Here is a 22365-nt window from a genome sequence, read left to right on the forward strand (position 1 = left end):
CGAACCTGGCCGGCGGAAAAGGTGGGGCGGGGCGGAGTTGCACTTCCTTGGCCTTGGCGGGTGAGTGTTGGGTGGAGGTTGCGTGCTGCGTCTGGAATGGGCGCTAGGCTCCAGCCTCGGGCCGCCGAGGGTGGGGTGGGAGGTCCGTGGCCTTCAGGGGCGCCCCCTGGAGGATTTGGGGGTGGGGAAGGAAGAAAAGACTATTAAATTGGATTGATGTTGGGTGTGCGGCATGTAAGGACTCGCAAGAGTCGGCAAAACGGGCTCAAAGGGAAGGTTCGTTGTTATTCTCCTTAAAAAGGAAATGCTCTGAAAACGGGGTTTGTAAATTTTCATCTCTTTGGGCAGCTATGTGAGCTTACCGTTATGCCAAGCAAGGCGGCTTGCCCCGTGCCTCTGCCAAACCCGCGAATGGTTAACCAACTAGGGTCTGTGAAGAGCGTGATAGTCCGGTGTAGCTACTGCCAAGGAGTGAAATTAAAACTGTTCTTCTATGGAATAAAAGCCAGTATGTAATAGCATTTAAACAGTGTCTGTGTCTGTCAAATACTGTGCCCAGGCATGGGCTGAGTCTGTATTTCTCATTAGAAATTGAAAGACAACCTAAGCTAAATGACATTTCTTACTTTATTACCTTTCTTAAGAGTTGTGTCCTAGTATCTGTACCTTGGAAGACAAAATAAAAAAATAGACTCTAACGTTTCCAAGTTGATAGAAAACCATGAAGGTCTGTGCAGATTCTAAGTCATCTTGGGGTTGTTGTCCAGGATATAGACGCTTAACATTTAAAAAACGCTCAACATTTTTTGTTCAATGTAATAAGAATTAAAAAGAAAAACCGGAAAAGTCCAGTTCTTTGAGGGTCAGTATTCTATTAGAAACAAAATAAGCACATGGAAAGTTACATAACCATAAGAAGTGGAAATCATGGTTTTAGATATTAAAAGATATCTAATGCAAACCTGTATTTGTCATTGGAAAGTGCTGGTGAGTGCTGGAAACATTTGCTTCCCACCCATTATCACCATGTGGGAATGTGAGTCCCTCACACAGATTTCATTTCCTCCAACACAGAATGAAAAATCCATATTTTTATGTGATTTAAATTCTCTCTCTCTCTTTTTTTTTTTTTTTAAGAGAGAGGGCAAGGGATGGAGAAATTGAGGGAAAGAAACATTAGTCAGTTGCCTCTCATGTGGTAGACCAAACCTGCAACCCAGGTCTGTGCCCTGACTGGGAATTGAATTGGTGGCCTTTTGCTTTGCCAGACGATGCCCAACAGACTGAGCCACACTGGCTAGGGCTAAAAAAAAAAAATTAAATATTATTGGCAACCTGTTAATTCACACACTCTCTGAGCTGGAAGCAGGCAGTTTGTGACTTCTGCAGATTATCACCGGGGTATTCAGAAATAATTGGAATTGAAAGAGGAAAAAATTCCTGGACACTGGTGGTCAGATAAGGATTTAAGAAAACAGATTTGAGCTGGGTCACATAGGAGAGGTGTTTTAGAGGGGGTAGGACATAACAGGTGAGTAAAATCCAGTTGGGAAAGTAAGCAGAGATAATGACTAAACTTTTATTAGAGTAAATGGGTCTGAGAAAGCAAGTACAGTAAGTGGAATAAAACTGGTTCAGGAAACCGTACAGTGCCAAACTGGACTTTATTTTAGATTACTAGTTCTAAAACTTGAACATATACCAGAGTCACCTGGAAGGTTTATGACAAGAGATTGCTGGCCCCTCCAGAATTTCTGATTCAGAAGGTCTGGGGTGGAGGCTGAGAATTTCTTCTTCTCATCACTTCTCAGTTGATGCTGATGCTGCTGGTCTGGGGACCACACTTGGCGAACCATGGTCCCAGGGTGTGGGGAACTGTTGGAGGAATTTGAGGTGGCTGCTAAGGAGTTGGATCACATTCAGGCTTCAACATGAGTCTTGCTATGAAGTCCAAGGTGGAAGACTGGAGACAGAGAGAAAGAGGGTTCCTTATAGTTAATTAGCACCTGCTGGAGGCCAGGCCCTCTGCCGGGCTCCCTCATACACAGGATCTCACTTCATACTCACTGTGACCTTGATGTATTGGTCTTAATATTTTTATATGGAGAGTAGTAGAGGTATCCTAGGCCTCATAGCTAGGCTAGTCTCAGCTTCCTAAGGAAGATTTGGACTAGGGTAGTGGCAGTAGAAATGAAAACATTCATTGGTGATGGAATTGAGAAAAGTAGGGACTTCCCAAGTAGATTGAGGCTTAAAAGTAAAATTGGGAAATCTGTGTCTTAGCTGCAAAAGTGAAAAAAGGTGAAGTGGACAGGGAACCTGAGAATGTTCCATGCACGAATTCACTGTGTGAATTACTCTCATGTAACAATGGTCCATTTAAAAGCTGCTTGTTTAAAAAGTCATCCTGCTCTACCAAAATTTCCTGAAATTATTTGAAAAGGAGAAAGTAAAGTCTTCTGCGGGGGTGGCGGGAGACGCTAAATAGGTTAGTAGCATCTGAGAGCTTATCTTTAAATCAAAAGTGATTAGCATTGAGAAATAGAAACACGTGGCCTAACACTGCACCGACTATATGAACTGTACTGTGCCGCGGACACTGACCTAATGTATTGATTTTGGAAATACTGTGTGCTTTTTCTTGCCAGAGTAGTGATTGAAATTGAAAATATTCACTGGATCAATTTCAAGACAAATAGCCTGAGTCAGACCAGCTGCTGCTGAGCAGATTTTTAATGAAGGGAAACATCCATATATTGAAATCAGACTTTAAAAATAAAGTCCTTAAGATAAATATATATTTACTTAAAAATGTAGAAAATGTGTGGTTTCAAACATTGATGAACTGAATACTCAGCATGATGGAGTTATCGACCCATACAAAATACAGCACACACTCATTTATTCAGTGAACAATAAAGTTTGATGAGGGTATAAAGATAAGTCATAGTCTAGGCAAGACTGACATTTTTAAAAAATGATCACAAGACAGTGCGATCATTACTATGAGAGGGATGTGAGCAGTCCGTGGTGGCAGGAGATAGTGACAACTGAAGAGCCATGGAAAGGACTCCAGGGTACTGTTACAGAGGAGGAGGCCCTTGAGTTGATTCTTGAGGGCTGAGGGGGGAATTTGTGAGATAATTAAAGGAGATAAGGACATTCCGATCAGAAGAGACTTCAAGGACACTGGCCAAGATGTATAAAAGAGTATGGCTTTTTCCAGGGCCTCTGCGCAGGTCAGAATAGTTACAGTGATGTGGTAGAAGTGGAGGAGAGGTGGATAAGAGCACTCAAAAAAGAGTATGCAATGTTTAGGTGATGGCTGTCTCGGTTGGATTGTGAACTTCGTGATGTTAGGAGCCAAGTGCGGCCCGTATACCAGTGTATTCCAGGGCCTAGCAGTGTGCCTACCATGTAGTAGCTTCTCAATAAACAGTTGCTGAGTGAGTAAATGGCCAAATCACAGGAAAACATTTTTTACAGATGAGGCAGAGAGAACTTTTAGAATGTTTTAAGCAGAGGAGTAAGTAATATAATCAGGCTTATGTCTTATGAGGATAAGTGCTTGTATGGATGAAGAATTAGTGATCATAGAAATGACTATAGTAGATTGGGGTTTTTCATTAAGGTTGTACTTGTTGGTAGGTTGCAATCTACATGAAAAAAATGAATAGAAAATCAGGACTAGAGTGGGTCACACGTAATAGGGGTATGTGATGTTTTGTGAAACTTGTTTCGGTTACATGTCTGTGTGGTGACCGATGTGCGTGTGTTTCTCCTTATGGACTGCACTCAAAGCTTGAAGCCATTAGAGGAACGTGGGAATGAGGTTGGAGAGAAGGGAATGGATACCAGCGATACTTTGGAGGAAAACAAATGTGAACCTTAAAATGCTGGTGTCCAGCATTTTAAATGTGAACCTTTTGCAGAGGTGGGGGTGCACTTACTAACACACTTCAGTATCTGTGCCCACTTGATGTGCTCCATCGTGTATCAGTACACAGACGTTCTGGCTCATTAGGAGTGGCAGTGCCTTTGAGGCATCTAACTGAATGTTATAAATGTTCGGGTTAAAACCACAGGATGAAACTATACTCCCCGGAATCCTGGAAGTTCATGGAGATTGTTTGATTTGATTGTTGGCCAGGGTCTTTGATTTCGTCCCATAAGGAAAAGATGCTTAGTTATACAGGGAGGTGGGAAGTCCTTCTCCTACCTGTGCGACTTTGCCGCTGCAGCAGATGCTGTCTGTTGTGCCTGTGACGTATATAAAGGCACAAAACTGCTCGATGAGGCTGAGTTATACTGCCTTTTTAAAAATGTATAGACTCCGTTAAAATCTGGTCGATTGGTTGATTACTTTAAATATGTACTTTGGATTTCAGGTATGAATTATTCTCTGGAGCAAAAAATATTTTAAAAAATTTTAGAAGCTTGGTCTGCCACCTAATACATTATTGGAATCTCTTACTGATGAGGTTTGCACAGAAAATGTAAGATAATTTTTTAAATTTAATCTTTATTGTATTTTTTCCATTACCATTTAGTCCCCGTACACCCTCCTCCTCTTAGCAGTCGCCACGTTGTTGTCCTTGTCTGTGAGTCCTTTTTCCTTTTGCTGAATCCCTCCACCTCCCCCCACCCCAGCTGTTATCCAAAATAATTTTTCATTTGGTCTAAGTGAGAGAAAGAAAGGAATGAAGGGAGGGAAGGAAGGCAGGGAGGGAGGAGAGGAAAGGGGGAGGGAAGGGAAGGGAAGAAGGAAGGAGGTAGGAAAAGAAGATAATGAAGATAAACAGCCCGCTGTCATCATTATTCATATGTAAAGGGTTATTTAGTGTTCCTTTGATATGACATGATACTGCTCCTCTTTTTAGAAAACAATCTAGGTTGAAAACCGTACTTTTTCCCAAGTTCTGCCACTAGTTGTGAGACCTAGGTCAGTAAAAGTAACCCCCATGAGCTTCGCCTGTAAAACAGAACCTCATCTGCACTGCGAGGCTCAGCTGAGGAAGCGCACGCACAGTATCTCACACGTGGTAAACATTCAGTGAAGGGTAACAGCTGCTGCTCTGCCATTCCGAGGGTCTGCAGAGTTTGGGGGCACGAAGAAAACCGGCCCCCAGGCAGAGATCTGAAGGTTTAGAAACTTAGAGTTGCCTATATCTGGGTAGTTTTTTGATTTTGGAAAAAGAGTAAAATAAAATGTATCATCCTTTTCTTGGCTCGCTCTTTTCACTTAAAGACCTTTTAAGATTTGTATTGGCATGGAAGGGCAGAGAACTTCACTTGCCAGATAGTTGATGTGGATTTTTCTGAGAAAGACTGCAACTGTAAGAAATCACTATTTTAGATGTTGGAGCAGTCTATAAACTATTAAGTGGTTTTTATTCATCTCATTTATTTCGGGAATGTTATTTGCTAGCGTCATTATAAGTGGACAAATTTTCATCTAGTAAAGCTCTTATTACTGGGTTTTGATTCCTTACAAACTTACCTTTCTGTTTTGGGAAATTAGATGTCAGAGATACTTTGATTCAAAACAGGGAACTTAGATGGTAAAATTTTTTAGTCAATATTCTCAGGTTCGAATTATTACTCAAACTTTTCTGTATAGAATAACATAAAGTAGACAGAGTGTCCGTTCATGAGCCTTTAACAAAAATTACTAACAGGTTACCATGTGTCAAGCATTGTGCTAGATTCTGAGGAAATGGAGAATAAGATACTGTCCTTTCTCTTGGAGGATTGCCAGCCGCAGTGAGGGTGGGACTTGGTGGAGAAAGGTCTATAAATAGATCAATTAGAGCCTAAGAGGCCAAACACTCTCCCTGAGATGTGCTGAAAGAGTTTGGAGCATCCAGGATAGAACATTGACTGCCCGGTGAGGTGGGGAAGGGTGTGTCTTAGAAGAGGTGATGTTTGAACTAAGAAGGAGTTTGTCAGGCAAAAAAGTGGAAGATACACATTTGGACACTAATTTTTATTATAGCATAGGGATGGTTTTAAAAAAATCTTCCGTGCTTTAAAATGGTTATTAGCCATTAAGCGGTGCTTCTGATACAATCCCTGTGCATAGAAACATAGCTAAAACATGATCACCACTTTTTTTAAATTGCACATAATTCTTTTTCCTAGGTTTTTGAATACATAGGTTAATTTTATAGCTAATTTAGAAAGTCACCTATAAATATACATTGAATGTAATACTGATGCTCACAGTAACCGGTTAAATTAAGGGCTCAACAAATTTGATTCTCTTATAAACAAGTCTAAGTGTAGAAGGAAGCCAGTTATAGGTGATTACAAAGATAAAAGTTACATGAATAGTTATTAGATATTTCTCATTAAAGTTACAAAAATTCTAAATTTTATCTTAAAGTTGTTTTTTTTTCTACCATAGCAGTTGTGCTTTGTTTGTTCTAAATGTCTTTTTGAGTGTTTGTGCGAAGAGTAGTAATGAGTGTTGTAAAATTGTGTTGTAGAAACATTTTTACATATTTTAAGCATTATCCTCTTAGAATAAGACTAATTTTGTACAAACAGAAATCATAACTTTCTCCTCCCACCCAAAACAGAAACATGATGAGCAGTTTTGGGTCTAATAGCAAGTTAAAACATGTCTTTTTTTTTTTTTTTTGTAATAGAATGTTATTTAGCTAAAATTAATTTTTGTTGACTGGCTTTGAAATACAATTTAGAGAGGAACTTTGCAGCAATAAAATAATTTAGTACATTGTGCTTAGAGGTTCTTAAAAACCAGAATTCTCAAATAATCATAAGCTCAAACAAACTTAATAGGCTATATATATGTCATTTGTAAATTTTTGTTTGCCACTGAAAGCTAGGTCTCTGATCTAATTTTTACTAAAATTTTATAAACCGGTATAATAATAATAAAAGCTAACATTATTGAGCTCTTACTCTGTGCTGGGCACTGTTCCCGGCTTTTTGCATGAACTTGGTTTGTTCTCACAGGCATCCCATTCTCTCACCTGTTCTCATAAGAGGAAGTTGAGCCACAGGGTGGTTAGGATACCCAAGGTCATGACAGCTTATGTGGCAGAGACTCAGAGTCACCAAGGCTCATATTCTCTGCACTTTCCTGACTCTCAGCATGCTTAGCTTTCATTGTCTAATGCAGCTTGAAGTGGAGAAGGTCAGTAAGTCTAAGTAAAGGATCCTCAATCCCATAGCGGTTCAAACTCAAGTGTGCTTACCTGCAGACTTGTGGTTTATGGGGCTGAGAACGTGCATTTTTAAGAAGCACCCACGTGGTCGTGACCATACTTTGTGTTACACTGATGTGGTTGGAGTACAGTCCTCACAGTTCGGTTCACGTGAAGGCTTGTTGTTGTTAGTGAGCTCTCGCGGGGCCATGCAGGGCACATGTCTCTGCTCCAGGGTGACTCTCTGGGATGCACGCTGGATCTAAACTTACACCTCTAGTGCCTGCAAAAACTAACCGCATCTCTTGGGTAGAAAATGAATAAAAAGCCAGCATCAAAGGGGTTTTTAAAAAACATTTTGAAATGAGCTTCGGAGTAGGGTATGTTTGATCTGAGAAAATTGTTCAGATGAATATAAGGTCTATAGACGGAAGAAACTAAGCATGACATAAAATTTCTACCTTAATGGGGTTTCTGTGAATTTGTTTTCTGTTTAGGAGAAAGTACGTATTTACACTGCTTTTCACAGTAGAGTTTCGTGATTTGGGTTATTCTGAATATTAACTGTAGGTCAGGAGGGGCCTTTTAAATTTAGTGAGAAACTTTCACTCATTTGTAGTATCAAGAACCCTGATTATGTGTGTTTCAGAATACAGGGAAACACAAAGCTTGCAGTTTTTTACCACTTCAGTATCCCAGCTGTATATTGAACTGGGAAAAATATGTTTGTCCTTCTTTTAGGAAGTTACAAGTCACACTGAGCCAAGAAACGTCCCGTGTTTTCTTCAGCTACAGACAAAATGAATGTTCCCTTGCTGCTACAACACCCTCACCAGCATCTCCTAAAAGGCCTTTTGAGAACACCTTTGCGACGGTACCACTGCATCTTTCGCTCAAGTGCTCATCTCGGGTCAGAGAGCCCCCGCGCTCGGCCATGGGACTCCCCTGGACTCCACTGGACAAAGTGGCCGCTGCTGTCAGACTGTTTAAGGAGACCGTTATGCGTCCACACAATCTTAAAGGAGCACACAGAAGGACTTTCTGATAAAGAACAAAGATTTGTGGATAAACTTTACACGGGTTTAATCCAAGGGCAAAGAGCCTGCCTAGCAGAGGCTATAACTCTCATAGAATCAACTCACAAAAGGAAAAAAGAGTTGGCCCAGGTGCTTCTCCAGAAAGTGTTGGGCTACCACAGGGAGCAAGAACGGTTAAATAAAGGGCAACCACGAGCGTTTCGAGTGGGTCAGTCTTTCCTTTCTTTTTTTAGTGTCCAGGAAACGCTTTAAAAATTCCGTTTAAAAAAAATGTCTAGATGGTTTGCATTGTAATGGGCGTTTGTTTTTCTTCTCAGAGTTTTGTGATGAATTTAAGTACTTTTCCATTGCAAATATTGGTATGTTGAGAAAAGCTGCCTGGCCATTTGCACCAAGGCTCTGCATTTTAAAAGAACAGTGTAAGGTTTCTGCCGGCGAGAGTCTTGCTCCGACTCCCAGAACAGAAGCGTGAATGGGAAGAATGGTCGGCGGTTCACTCCTTTCTCTCAGTAGGCCTTTGGCTTACTAGTCTAAAGTGAATTCCCAGCTTCCGTGGTTAAGTCAGCTAAAATTGTGCTTGTCATATTTTAAACTTCTCCTTCCTGGGTGTTTCTTTCCTCTTCCTATAGACAAGTCTGTCTTCTCGCCGACACTTTTTGTTAGAGTTACTGGGAGTGGTTTGGCTCCGAGCACAGCCGCCTCAACACCAAAATGTAGTTTGAGGGGGAGGCCGCATTCATTTGCTGTCGGAAAATATTGATGTTCCCTTAATGTCTTAAACCATTGACTTGTTTCTGTGATTGTGTGTAAGCTTGCTGTGTGTTTGGAATTGTCCACTTTAATGCAGTTTAGATATGTCTGGCCGTCAGGAACTGAGCGAGTCAGTTTGGGGGCACGGGAGCCATTCGGGATGGAAGCTAGGTGATTCCAGCCACCTGTCACCAAGAGCAACTTGAAGTGGTGAGCAAAGTGCAGAAATTCTGTGAGAAATGAATACACTTTCAAGTGGACTGGCATTTATTAGACTTTCATATCTCGGTTTATTGGCAATATGGGAACTAAAACCTTTTAGTTTTTACAGTTTTAAATGGGGTATAAATGCTTTAAAGATAGTTTTCTTTTTAAAGATCTTATTTATTTATAGAGAGAGGGAAAGAGAAATATCGGTGTGTGGTTGCTTCTCATGTGGCCCCCAGTAGGGGCCTGGCCCATAACCTAAACATGTGCCCTGACTGGGAGTTGAACCAGCAACCCTTTGGTTTGCAGCCCACACTCAATCCACTGAGCCACACCAGCCAGGGCTAAAGATAGTTTTTAAAAAGAGCTCACCAACCATTACTTTTCACACAACTTATTCTTCTGTCCTCACTGAGGGAACTCCCATTTTAAGAGTACTACATAAGGTGTTAATAATAATCTTTAGGCAGACAAACCAGCAAACTTCCAAAGAGAAGTTTTAGTTACGACAAAGTATTTACGTCCAAGCAGGGGTGTCTGACTGGCGGGCTGCATGCGACCCAGGATAGCTATGAATGCAGCCCAACACAAAATTGTAATTCACTTAAAACCTTTTTTTTGCTCATCAGTTTTCATTAGTGTTTGTTTATTGAATGGGTGGCCCAGGACAGCTCTTCTTCCGGTCTGGCCCAGAGACGTGAAAAGGTTGGACACCCCTGCTTTAGAGAGTCTTTGCAGAAAAAATGTCCTGGAAATATCTGGAGTTAACCAGTAATCCACACATCACTAGCAACTCACAATTTTGCAGTGCTATTCTTGCTTTTCCATCTTGCTCTCATGTGGCTCAATAAACCTATTTCTTTATTGCAGTTATTTTATTCCCATTGTAAATAAAAGCAACCAGTGTTTATTGAGCGCCCATAAATAAGTGTAAGATAGAGACCTGCCCTGAATCAAGCATACTAACTACATAGGCCATACATGCTTTTGAATATGGTGACAGTTAAATGCTGTTTTTCATTATTGAACCAACATCCACTTATGCATCTTTTTTACTTTATGCCATGAGCTGTTCTAAACCACTGCCAGTACTAACTCATCCAGTCCTTACAACAACCTGAGGAGGTAGGTGCTCCTGTAGTCATTTTATGGCAGTGTATACTCAGGCACTGCAGGGCGAAGTAGCTTATCCAGGGTGACACAGCTCGTCAAAGGCGGAGCTAGAACAGAAGTGGCCGCCCAGACCCCGAGTTAGTGCTCTCACCTGCCGTGCTCTCAGTGAATGTATTTTTTTCTTTAAGTTGGTTTACAGTCTTGCAGTGTTTATATTAGTTTCAGGTGTCCAATGTAGTGATTTGACATATTTATACCTTACATTGTGATAACACTACTAATGCTAGTAATCATCTGTCACTGTGTAACTAAAATATGGTTGACTATATTCCCCTTTGTCTTTTCATTCACCCTGTCCCTTCTGGTGATCGTCCCTTCGGTCTCTGTTTTTATGAGTGTGTTTTTGTTTGGTTTGGGTTTTTTTGTTTGTTTTGTTTTGTCTTTTTAGATTCCACATACGAGTGAAACCATATGGTGTTTGTCTTTCTCTGCCTGACTTATTTCACTTAGCATAATACCCTCTGCCTTTCTTAAGACAAACTATTTTTTTCAATATTTAGTCTATATTCTTTGAGTTACAGGTGAGCTGAAAAAATAACCTTTTATAAGTAGGGAATTACTTTCTCCATCACTAGCAATTTTTAGAGCAATAAGTAGTTATGTTTTCCAGTGGGGAGACGCAGCATACAGAGATGGGGTAGGTGGAATCATTGCCCGTCTCAACAAGAGGTAGGCAGGTGTTATGGACAGTCAGCACCTTGACCGCAGGGGCGATGAAGTCTGTCCCAAAAGGTCTGTGTTATAGTAAAACAGGGAAGTCATGTTTTGTAATTTTAAAAAGTGAATTTGGTGAACATATGGAACTCAGAACTGTTTCCTTGCTATGTCTCTATTACTCGGATACTAGATAAAGAAATGGATTTTTGTTTATTGCTTTTGGAAATGTTAAAATATAATGATGGTTTTAATAACTTAGGAGGAACAGAAGGAAGTCTAATATTTTAATAGAACTCATTTGTGTCATTAAATGAGAAGATCTCTTTCACTGTAGGATTGTCCGGCCCCCCAGGTGCTGGAAAATCAACCTTCATAGAATATTTTGGGAAAATGCTTACTGAGCGAGGGCACAAGCTGTCCGTGCTGGCCGTGGACCCCTCCTCTTGTGCTAGTGGGGGTGAGTACTGCGGGCTCTCTGTGGACGGCGGGGCGGGGGCTGCTGGGGTCTCTGTTGTGACGCTGTAGTGGGAGTTTGCAGTCAGGTGACCTCCAACCTCTAGCTGAGCTTGGTCTCACTGAAGGAGGAGGAGTTCTGAGGAGCGAGGTGGAGGCTGAAGGAGGCAGTTTGGGGCATTGGGCTCTGCAGACAAGATGAGCCCAGGATCAAGCAGTGGCCTGGGTACCCAGAGAACTAGGAGAACGTGGCCAGAAGTTGAAGATAATTAACAGCCCCCCTTCCCTCCTGTTGTTCCCGGCTGCAGCAGCCCCTACAGGATTCAGAAAATGGGTTCTCCTCTTTCTCTATTTTCCTCTTATTGTTGTAATATCTCCTTTTAAGCTTAAAAAAAACTTAGAACTTGTCACCTGTTTAGATTACGGGTTCTGTTAACTGGAATGCCCTTAGAGGCCCACGTAGTGTTCCGCTGTTCCCCCTGCAGCCTTCAACATACACAGCACATTGCACACGGCACTCAGCGGTCGCCTACTGAACCTACCGATTCGAGGTCTTGCCGTCACTCAGTTTAATTTGCAGCTCATCAGAGATGAGGTGATGAATCGGACTTCCCCAAAGGTTCATGTAAGGAAAAGATAAAGCTCACGTGCAAGTAGGGAAGGGTCTTCTTTTCTCACCGGCCCTGATGATTTAAGCTTCTCACATTACAGTCATCCCTTTAACAAGTGTGACTGCAGGCAGGCACTGTGCAGTGAAGGCACCGCATTGTCCAATGGTGGGTAAGCCACAGTCCTCACGGCCTTATGGAGCCCGATGTCACATGAGGGCACACAGGCCACTGCAGTGTGTTGTGTGTTGGGAAGAGGAAGTGCGGCATGCTTTGTGCAAGTGTTTGGTTTGTGTGCTATGGGTTTAAGGCTAAAATATACAGATGATAAAATCCTGTTTCTGGGCTCTTAGCTTCATAGAGAGGTGGACAGCAGTTCTGTCACCACCTATTGAGAATTCAGCTGAGGACAGTCACAGCTTTTGGCTCACTATAACTAAAAGGGTAACTAAAATTTATATTCACAGGGTTCAAGGTTAAGTTCACATCAATGTAGTGGCTTACTTACAGTCTAAGAACTTTGTTAAAGGTATGTGCCTGAACAAATACCTTTTGAGAGTGGCCCTCATTTCCATGTAGATGAGGAGGCATCCCCCTGCACCTTGATGACAGATATTCTAGAACCCTTGCAATAGCCAAAGAGAACAGTAGCTCGAGGTAATACCAGCAGAAATGCTGACGTGAGAAGGTCTGATTACAGTTGCACACTGTGTGGTTCCCGAACTTCCTCAAACCAAAGATGAGGTTCCCTTTCTCAGGTGAAACGAAACGCAAACTTTGAAAGAAAAAAGTACACAGACAGGACACTGGAAGTGTAGTAGTACATACACATTTGAAAACATACACATTTGAGGTCTGAGAAGCAGACCTGTGCTTGGCACGCACAGGCCCCCCCCCACTGGCTCTGAGGCCCCCCAAAAGGCCAGCGCCCAGCAGTTTTGGGTTCACGGGCAAAGACAATTACACGGGAGAGTAAGTTCATGGTGTGGAGTTCAGTGCATTAGCATCTATAGGAGAATCATTCCAAGTATAGTTTCTGCATATTGTTGACTTAACACAGAGGTGATTTCACGCAGAAAATTATTTTAGAAAGTTTTGTGTGCAGTAAGTGAGGTTGTTGAGATATGTGGCAGGCCTGTGCTCCAGAATTAGCATCTACGAGAACTTTAAACAGGAGCATAAGGGAAAAGGGCATGTCTTGAAGGAACTTCTCAACGGTCAGCACCAACTTTATGTGGAAAAGTTAGCTCTTACGCAGAGTGAATATTGAACTTTAGGATAGAACAGTACTAGACATTTAAATCTTAATATATGGTTAAAGGTGATTTCAGTAGTTCCAGGGCCTTCAGACTTCCAGAATTTGCAAATATTGATGTTTGCCAAAATACCGCAGTAAACCCTGAAACCTCACTCTAGGTGTTCAGGGAATTGCCCGCTGTGAACAAGCAATCAGCATACAAAATGTGTAAGATACAGTCCTATAGGGAGGAATTTTGGTTGAAGCTGGGCTTCTCCACCTTAACACTGATGACATCCCTGTGGCCCTGCTCGTCGAAATATCCTGGCCTCTGTCCCCCAGTTGTGACAAGTAAAAATATCTCTAGGTCTTGCCAGATTTCTCCTGGGGCAGAATCACGCCAAGTTGAGAACCGTCAAGACAATAATGCTAGGACGAGAGTGAAGACACCACCCTGGCTGCGGTGCAGGGCCAGCGTGGGGACCAGTGGGTGCCGAGACTGGACAGGCGAGGTGGGGCGAAGCATCTAGATTTGAGCCTCTGGTCCCTGGGAAGCCATTGTAAGTTTCAAAGGGCTTGATATGCTAAAAAAAAAAGTTTAATTTGGTATTACTATATGTACTGTTGGGCTGAAAGCTCAACGGTCTGAAATACAATTTGCGATTTTGGGAGAAATGTCATAAAGCACTTCCTCCAGGAACTGGCTAATTGATGATTGGCCCTTATAGGTGTTCCATGATTATAAAATGTAACTGTGCATTTCAGGATCACTCTTGGGTGATAAAACCCGAATGACTGAGTTATCAAGAGATATGAATGCGTACATCAGGCCGTCTCCTACTAGAGGTACTCTAGGAGGGGTGACAAGGACCACCAATGAAGCTATTCTGCTGTGCGAAGGCGGAGGCTACGACATCATTCTCATCGAGACTGTAGGTGGGTGTGGTCTTCTGCCTCATGACAAAATCCTGTTCTAAGGCACTCCGTGTAAACATGGGCGACAGCTAACTCGATCTGTTTATTCAGCGGCTATTACTAAAGATATAATTACATACACGCTATCTCAGACTCGCTGGGAGATTTGAGTGTGTAGGCTATAATCTGCCCTTGAAGAGAAGAAAAATCAGCCATGTCTGTGGGTACCTGTCACACAAGGTGACGTGTTGTAAGTACCAGAGGAGGTCTGTGAGCACCGGGATGACCTACAGAAACAGGACTTGAACATGACACCTATTTTGCTTAAGCACATTTCATGTTTACAGTGTTTGCTAAGAAAGTTGGGTGCCTCTTGAAAACAGGGTCATGTCTATTTCATTTTTATGTCCCTGTTACATACCTACATGTGATGAGAATACTGAAATGGAAACCCAAGAAATCCACATTCTTGGGGGGAAACAATATATTATGTTACTGAGTGATGTTTGTGACACAGCCTGAATCAGATTTGGGGTATCAAGGACGACTTCCAGGAGGAGGTGACAATTGAACTCAGTTTTGTTTTTTTAAAGATTTTATTTATTTATCCTTAGAGGGGGGAGGGAAGGAGAGAAGGAGAGAAATATCAATGTGTGGTTGCCTCTCATGTGTTCCCTTCTGGGAACTGAACTGCAACCCAGGCATGTGCCCTGACTGGGAATTGAACTGCAAATCCTTTGGTTTGCAGGCCTGTGCTCAATCCACTGAGCTACACCAGCCAGGGCTGAACTCAGTTTTAAAGGAAGAATTGGAGTTACATAAAGTGTGGGATAAAGGGTGTTTGCACAGACACAGGCCTGAGGGAGTGTGGCCCATTCCGAGAACTGCAGTGTGCTCAGGGTGCCTGGAGCCGCGGAGTGATGGCAGGGTGTGGAGAGATGGGGCTGGAGAACTACCAGAACTACCCCAGCCAAGGGCAATGGAGGGAGAGGAGGACCATAAACACCAAGTGTATTACCTAGAAATTGCTTTGGGCTGCTTGTCCCAGAGACTCAAAATAACTGTGATTCAAATGAGAAGGAGGTTTACTTTTTGTAGATAAAAACCTGGAGGCAGGTGTCCTGAGCAGCCATGGGTATTCTACCATGCCCCCGTGTCCCAGGCTTCTGTCTCTGCTGTCATTAAAAGATGGCTGGTGACACTCTTGCACGTCCGTGTTCCAGGTAGAGGGAAGGAGAGGGGAGGAAGGAGGTCAGGGGGCAGGTGGAAGAGTGCCTCCGGGCTGTGTGCACCCTTAAAGAAACCAGCTTTCCTGGAAACCCTGTCTGATGAGTTTCTGCTGGTTAATCATCTGTAGCCAAAAGGGGGTCTGGTGACCTTGGCCTTTCCTCTGGTGCATTGATGCTCCTGTAACCCTGGGGCCAGGAAGTGGAGAAGAGGGAGGAAGAAAGACTGAACGGGAAGTTAGGAGTCTCTGTCCACTGGGAAGGAGGGGTTCTGAGAGGGGTGCTGGGGGAGCGGGCTGGGGGGGGGTTGGATTTTGGTGCATTGAGGTTAATTTGAAGTAGTCAAATGAAGATGGCAACCATGTACGCTTTTTTCTAGAAACTTAGCTCTAAAGAGAAAGTGAGAGATCCGGTGACAGGAGCTTGTGAGTTTGTGCTAGTTTTTTACTTGTTTTGTTGGGTTTTCAGATGAGAAAGACGAGTGCAGTTCACGCCATGTACTGAGGGACAGAGCCATAGACAAAGACGAGGGTAGAGACAAAGCTGCCGGGCCCAGAGGAAGGAAGGAGCAGGGTCATTCTCAGCCGGTACTACAGCTCTGGGAGGGACGAGGAGGTGGAGGGCAGAGCTCCCGTTCGGGGGCGCTCACTGGTGGGGGGACAGCGGAGAAGCTGAGGAAGTTCTTGTTATTTCGCTGTGAAGTTGGTGCGGGGCCATCATCCTGTGCGAGATTATGGGACAGTGTGTTTGTGTGACCAGTGCGAGCAGTGGGAGGGGGGCTGACTGGAGGCCCTCAGGGGCATCGCTTTTGCAGGGCCGCTAGGGTTCGCAGTAGACATGGGAGCCCACGACCCCATCGTGGCCCCTTTGGTCCGCACCTGAGCTGGTTCTCCAGCGTGAACGCGGAGTCCAGAGCACAGGGAACTGCGCTGATCCGCAGCGGGGGTTGGAGGGCCGGTGCCCAAGGGTGAGGCAGGAAGGCAGAGAGTGTTAACAGGCACAGTCCAGGGGAGAGCTGCGGGGCTCAGTGTGCTAGCTGCAGAGAGGGAGGCCGAGAGAGTGGGGTCGGAGGGGAGGCCCCGAGGTTCTCACTCAGAGACTGAGCCTGGCGGGAAGGACAGAGAGAGATGGGAAGGGCGGCAGGCCTGCTTGTAGGCTGGGACAGGGACGTGCCATTCTTCAGGGGGGTGTTTAAGGTGGGATCAGGTCGGGTGGGCGATGGAGTGAGTGAACGGAGTGGAGTGGAAACCATCGTCAGTGTGGTTGGGAGACCAAGTCACCGTGAACATTTCAGCGTGCATCGTAATTTAAAATTCCAGGTGTGGGCCAGTCGGAGTTCGCTGTTGCTGACATGGTTGACATGTTCGTGTTGCTGCTGCCACCAGCAGGAGGGGACGAGTTGCAGGTAATCGTTCTTTTTCCTCCCCGAAACACAAAGTATACATCTCTGAAAGTACAAGTTTCAGATGTCGTATTTTTGTGAATTAAGTTGTTATTAGTGTAGGGAAAGAAACGGCAACATTCACATTAGCTAAAATACTTGTCAAAGGCAGATTTGTATATTTTCCCAACGTACAGTAACAGAACTGAGGACCTTGAGCTGATGACAGGGCCCAGACTTGGCCACCTGTGACCCTGGAGTGGCGGCATAGGTGGGCGGCTCCAGGGGGCAGGGGCCGCTGCCAGGTGGGCGTTTGGAGTCCAGTCGGTTGAGAAGCTCCTCGTAAGCTATCCCTCCGCGTTTCGCTGGGATCGCGCTACCGCAGTTCGTGTCCAGTCCAGTGGGAGCCTGGCTCTCCTCCCGCAGCGCGAGTCTGGCGTGGGCCGCCTGGCATTAACGACCTTCCCCAGTGGAGGGCGCTGTCCCCCTCACGGCCGCCCTCACTCCAGACACCAGACCAGCCGCGGGGCTTGGGGGTTCCCAGGCCACCCGCGGCTCTGACCAACTGGCCACCAATGCGGGGGTTCCCACAGGTTTGATGATTAACCAGGATGACTCACAGAACTCGGGAGGCACTATATTACGGTTACAGTTTCATGATACAAATTAGGACCAGCCAAATGAAGAGACATGTAGGGAGAGGGCGGGCAGGGTCCCAAACCTGAAGCTCCTCTGTGCTCAGGGCACAGTTCCATCCTGGGCATCGATGTGTGTCACCCGCAGGGAGTTCGCCCGAGCTTCAGGGCCCAGGGTTCTTATTGGGGTATCTTTACGTGGACGTGATTCACAGGGTCGTTGTCCACACGACCGAACTCAGTCCCCAGCACCCCGCCCCCAGCCTTCCCCAGAGGTCAGGCTCCAATCCCACGGTCGAGGTCAGTCTTCCCGGTGCTCCGCTCCCATTCTGAACTCAGGTGTAGTCCCGGCGGTGCCCGTGGTGAGTAACAAAGACACCCCTGTCACTCAGGAAATTCCAGGGTTTGGAGGCTACTCCCCAGGAACCTTGGACAAAGACCAGACGAATTCTTTGTTGTACAGAGAATTTTACTTCTAAAAATAGAGTGACAGCAGACAGTGGGTGCTGCAGTTTAGAAACACATTAAATATTAGAATTTAACCATTGAGGGTTATGTTTTAAAACACTTGAAAAGAAATCTTAATCTTAGATGGAAAAAATCTACATTTTTCAAATACGGTTTGGCCTTAGGATGTTTTTTTGCAGCATAATTTAAATCAAGAGAGTGAGGCATTTTTTTTATCCTCAGGTTATTCTTCCTCAAAAAAACCCAAAACAAACAAACACACACACACACACACACAAACAACCCCCCCAAACGCTATATGCTGGTACATTTAAGGAAAACGTCAAAGACTTTGTTTCCAGATGTGCAGAATGTGGCAATAGGTGTGCTTCTCTCCAGGCGCCTGGATGATGGACACTGCGTCTTGCTCCGTTGGCCCAGGAGAGGCTGCATCCTGAGACCATGGGGTTGCTCCTGCCGCTCAGTCGTGTTGTGTCCTGATGATACATTTTCTCTAATTCAGAGTGTGTTTCAGCATGTTAGGTTCTAAATTAGAAGATTTTCCAGATGACTTTCATAGTCTCAGGAGACAGTGCTTTGAGTAATTTCTATCTAGTCATTGTGATTCCTGGTACCCAGGGCTTGGGAGAGGTACAGAGAAAACGTTAGTTAATGAAATGTATGACTTCCAAAATCTTAGTATCAACTGGTGTTCCTTTTTTTGGGGCTGTAATTAAATTAAATGTTTTTGATAAATTGCTTTCTTCCCCTTTCCTCTTTAGGGTATCAAAAGAGGCATAATTGAGATGGCAGATCTGGTGGCCATCACCAAATCCGACGGAGACCTGATAGTGCCGGCCCGCAGAATACAGGCAGAGTACGTGAGTGCGCTGAAGCTGCTCCGCCGGCGCTCCAGAGTCTGGAAACCCAAGGTACCGGCGCCCCAGCCCCGCCTCGTGGCCGGAGCGCGCTGCGCATGCAAGGGGATGGAAGTCCCAGCTGGGCGTGGACTCAGTCTTTGTTTGTATGTGAGATGACAATTTTAAGAGTTATGACAAAGCCGGAGTATGTAGTCATGATTGTCAATATAATCCTTCAACCAGTAGATGTCAAAAACGAGTTGTGAAGCGATAGATTAGATTGCTTAATGCTGGGTGCGAGCCATTTGGAAGTGATAGCAGATCCCTTCTGAAAGGAGCCTCTTTAAAAAGGGTTTGGGAGCAATTAATGATTTGATGATCCGTACTAGAGTTTGAGTAAGAGAGAGAAGAAGGCTCCTGAAGTGACTTGCTTCGTGTTAGGCTTGTTGGGTGCTGTTTTCACTAAGGGAGGAGGAGAGTTGTGTGATGAGCGGGGCGACAGCCCTGACGTGGCAGCTCTGTCTGCAGGAGGACACTGTGTCAGTAAAGACCAGCCTCTAATCACCGCACCGAGAACCCTGAGCCATGGCCTGGAGCTCCCTGTGTCCCCCAGCCCCCTGGGGTGTTGGGTCCAGAGTCGTCTTGTACGGGCAGGGTCTGGTGTGCAGCTGTCTGCACTGGCTGAGTCGGGCGGCTTTGACAGAGCTGCTGACCTTGGTTTCACTTCCTGGCATCAGACCTCAGAGAAACCTGCCGAGCGTGGCCCTGCTCACCCTTGCGACCCTCTCGCAGTTCCCCCACGGGGCCTCCGAAGACCATCTGCCCAATCCTAAATCCAGACGAATCTCTGGGCTAAAAAACAGGGCCTCGGATCAGTAATTCATTTCTGCTATGCGTTTAGGATTCCTAGTAAGTTCCCGCAGTGTATTTCCCCACATGCTAACTAGGACACAGCAATGGAATATCTCATTTTGCCATTGCCTCTTTCCTTAGACTGTAAGAATTAATTGGCAGATATCAAAGTGCCCATGAAAGTGTGTTCTGCCATTGTAAGTAGCACAGCGCTGGTTTCCCCTTTTCAATAGGTGGTTCGTATTTCTGCCAGAAGTGGAGAGGGGATTGCTGAAATGTGGGACAAGATGAGAGAATTCCGGGACCTGATGCTTGGCAGCGGGGAGCTGACCGCCCGGCGACAGCAGCAGCAGAAGGTCTGGATGTGGAACCTCATCCAGGAGAGCGTGTTGGAGCACTTCAGGGCCCACCCCGCGGTCCGGGAGCAGATTCCTCTGCTGGAGAGGAAGGTCCTCAGTGGGGCTCTGCCCCCGGGCCTGGCAGCGGACTTGCTGCTGAAAGCTTTTCAAACACGGACTAATGAGATGTATCCCACACAATAATTTTCCATATCGTTTCATAAAGTGTTTTCACATTGAAAGTCACTTGTGTGCTTATATTTTCAGTAATGCTTTCCTGGTGCCCTCAGCCTCTGTATTTGGGAACTGTGCCTGCAAACTGGAAGAGTATTAGCTGGGGAAGGCAGAGGTCAGGCGGCTGGGCAGTACTTGCAGGGTACCTGTGGCCTGTTACTGAGTCCCATGTTTTCCTGTTTCCCTCTGCCCTCTGCCCTCTGCCCTCTGCCCTGGCGCAGTGGCCTGTAGGAGCGTTCTCAGCAGTCAGGAGCCAAGTAAGCCGAGGACGGTGAAAGTTTGTGCACCTTAAAACACCTTCCTCGATTCTGTGTTCTCAGGAAATTTGAGGGCGCATGGAAGCAAGAATCACTGCATTTTGGAAGTCTTGCCGGAGGCCAGAAGGATACATGGTGGGCTTCTCAGAGCTAAAACCCATGGTTGACTGTCCCAGGAATTTCTGAAACAGCCATCCATGTACATGAGTTACAGGACAGTTGGGAGGTGTGGTGACGTGAGCACCGCTTCAAAGTTTGCTTATCTGTCAAGTCAGGGTAAGGAAAGCTGCTGTATAGGGATGTTGGAATGATTAGATGAGAAATTACAACATGTTGTTAGAAATATTACACACAGACATGGGATATAAATAAATACATGTTATCGATATGTTACCCTGAAGGATGTGAGCTTCATGGAAAAGGTTAATTATTAACCTAATTATTGGTAACATACTACCAAAACATGCAAGTGAGGTTCATATAGTCATCATGGCCTTTCCGGCTCCAATTTCGTCTCACTATTTTGCAGCTCTAGTTCCCATTTTAACACTTCATAATTTCTGGGTGCCTGACTTTGAATTCCTGACAGAAATATGATCGGCCTGTTCAACTTTCGGAGGCACTGGAGGTCGCTGAGGGAAACCTGGGTGAGTTGCCCGGAACCAGTTGCCCACCTCAACCCGTGCTGCGGGCCCTGGAGAAAGTGTGAATCGGTTGCTTCCTCGTCGGCAGCACCAGTGTGTACGGCCCTGTTTCCTCGGGGTCATGGGTGGGGAAGGCAGTGTGTGCGCTCCCGCCACAGAACAAACTCTCGGGGGGAGAGCACGAGTTTCGGTGTGCTCAGGTGACTTGCCGAAGCAGCCAGCGTGGCCGGAACTCAGACCCACCTCCCCTGGCTCCTTACTCAGTGACCTCTCTATTATGTGGGTTAGAACCAGCTCTTAAGAAAATGCATTGCCTGTTGACTATCTTTTAAATTGTTCCTGTTCTTCCTTAAGTTATCAGGCTGTTTAATTCTAGAAATGTCATTGTTTACTAGAGATTTGCCACACAAACTACATCTTAGGATAAGAACTTAAGAAATCACACTACCTCCTGATAAAAATAGTGATGTTGCCGGTTCCAGAAACTTCTTCCCATTAGCTCCAGTCACTTGGGGCTCTTGGAACCACAGAGGACACAGACCATCGTACACGGTGAACTGCAGAACATCAGCTCCGTTGCTGTGGTTTGAGTCAGGTCCACCTGGAAGGAGACGGTGAAGTCCTAGTCCTCAGTCTCTGAGAATGTGCTCCTACTTGGCAACAAGGTCATTGCTGACGTGATTAGCTGAGAGGAGGTCGTGTTGGAGTTGGGTGGGCCCTGATCTGCCATGACTGATGTCATCAGAAGATGGTCACGGGAAGGCAAAGACACAGGGGGACCACTGTGGAGATGCAGACAGACTGGAGTGAAGCAGCTTGGTGCCAAAGGACGCCAAAGACCGCTGGCAAACGAGTGGACTGAAGAAAGAGGCGGGGAAGGGTCCTCCCACGTGCTCCAGAGGGCGCGGCCCCGCTGACACCTGGATTGCAGAGCAGACACCTGGACTCCAGAAGGCGAGGCGGTTCATTTCCATTGTGCTAAACCACCCAGCGTGTGGTGCCTTGTCACAGCAGCTCCAGGGCTGCTGTCAACCCCCCGTCTGAGCCTAACTCAAAGAAGGAACTCCTACCAAGATTGTATCACGCCTCCCCACCCAGCTAAGAATATAGTCCGTGTCCTCCCAATTCTGCCTTCCCTTGGGACCCTCGAAACCCATTAAAGAAAAGGAACACAGGAGAGTCCTCATGTCTATTTTGACAAAGTGCTGCACCCTTCGTTCTGCTGCTATTCCACCACTCAGTACTGGGCTTTGACAAACTCTCCCAAAGGACCTGAACTTAC

At 45.2% G+C, this 22365-nt stretch overlaps 1 protein-coding gene and 1 long non-coding RNA gene across 5 annotated transcripts in view; one reads left to right on the forward strand and one right to left on the reverse strand.

Moving 5' to 3' along the window:
• On the forward strand, positions 1-20832 carry MMAA (metabolism of cobalamin associated A). Of its 3 annotated transcripts, none has more exons than XM_037162367.2 (7): positions 1-60; positions 7914-8417; positions 11331-11453; positions 14060-14230; positions 16755-16840; positions 18681-18830; positions 19844-20832. In XM_037162367.2, the coding sequence occupies exons 2-7, from the start codon at positions 7973-7975 to the stop codon at positions 20150-20152; spliced, it is 1284 nt and encodes a 427-aa protein (XP_037018262.2). In that variant the 5' UTR covers positions 1-60; positions 7914-7972; the 3' UTR covers positions 20153-20832. The 3 variants fall into 3 exon arrangements, with proteins under 3 accessions (XP_037018262.2, XP_037018263.2, XP_053514394.1); XM_037162368.2 differs by lacking the exon at positions 1-60 and adding an exon at positions 4401-4496; XM_053658419.1 differs by lacking the exon at positions 1-60 and adding an exon at positions 4401-4496 and having other exon boundaries at positions 11349-11453.
• LOC119061725 (uncharacterized) overlaps positions 16840-22365 on the reverse strand; it is an 11172-nt gene continuing 5646 nt past the window's right edge. The window contains exon 3 of one of the 2 annotated variants that reach the window (XR_005084838.2): positions 16840-17878. This is a non-coding gene — a long non-coding RNA (uncharacterized LOC119061725). Of the gene's footprint in view, positions 17879-21308; positions 21685-22365 lie in introns of those variants that run through there. The other variant, XR_008390286.1, reaches the window with a different exon arrangement.

The sequence above is a fragment of the Artibeus jamaicensis genome, unplaced genomic scaffold, assembly GCF_021234435.1.
Source record: "Artibeus jamaicensis isolate MK-2021 breed Jamaican fruit bat unplaced genomic scaffold, CSHL_Jam_final scaffold_537, whole genome shotgun sequence".
NCBI lineage: Eukaryota > Metazoa > Chordata > Mammalia > Chiroptera > Phyllostomidae > Artibeus > Artibeus jamaicensis.

Excerpts from the sequence above, each read along its gene's own strand:
- MMAA (XM_037162367.2), top strand. The coding sequence starts at position 7,973 with ATGAATGTTCCCTTGCTGCTACAACACCCTCACCAGCATCTCCTAAAA. Across the intron at positions 11,454-14,059 it reads CTCCTCTTGTGCTAGTGGGG|GATCACTCTTGGGTGATAAA; the intron begins GTGAGTACTGCG and ends TGTGCATTTCAG. Across the intron at positions 16,841-18,680 it reads CAGGAGGGGACGAGTTGCAG|GGTATCAAAAGAGGCATAAT; the intron begins GTAATCGTTCTT and ends TTTCCTCTTTAG.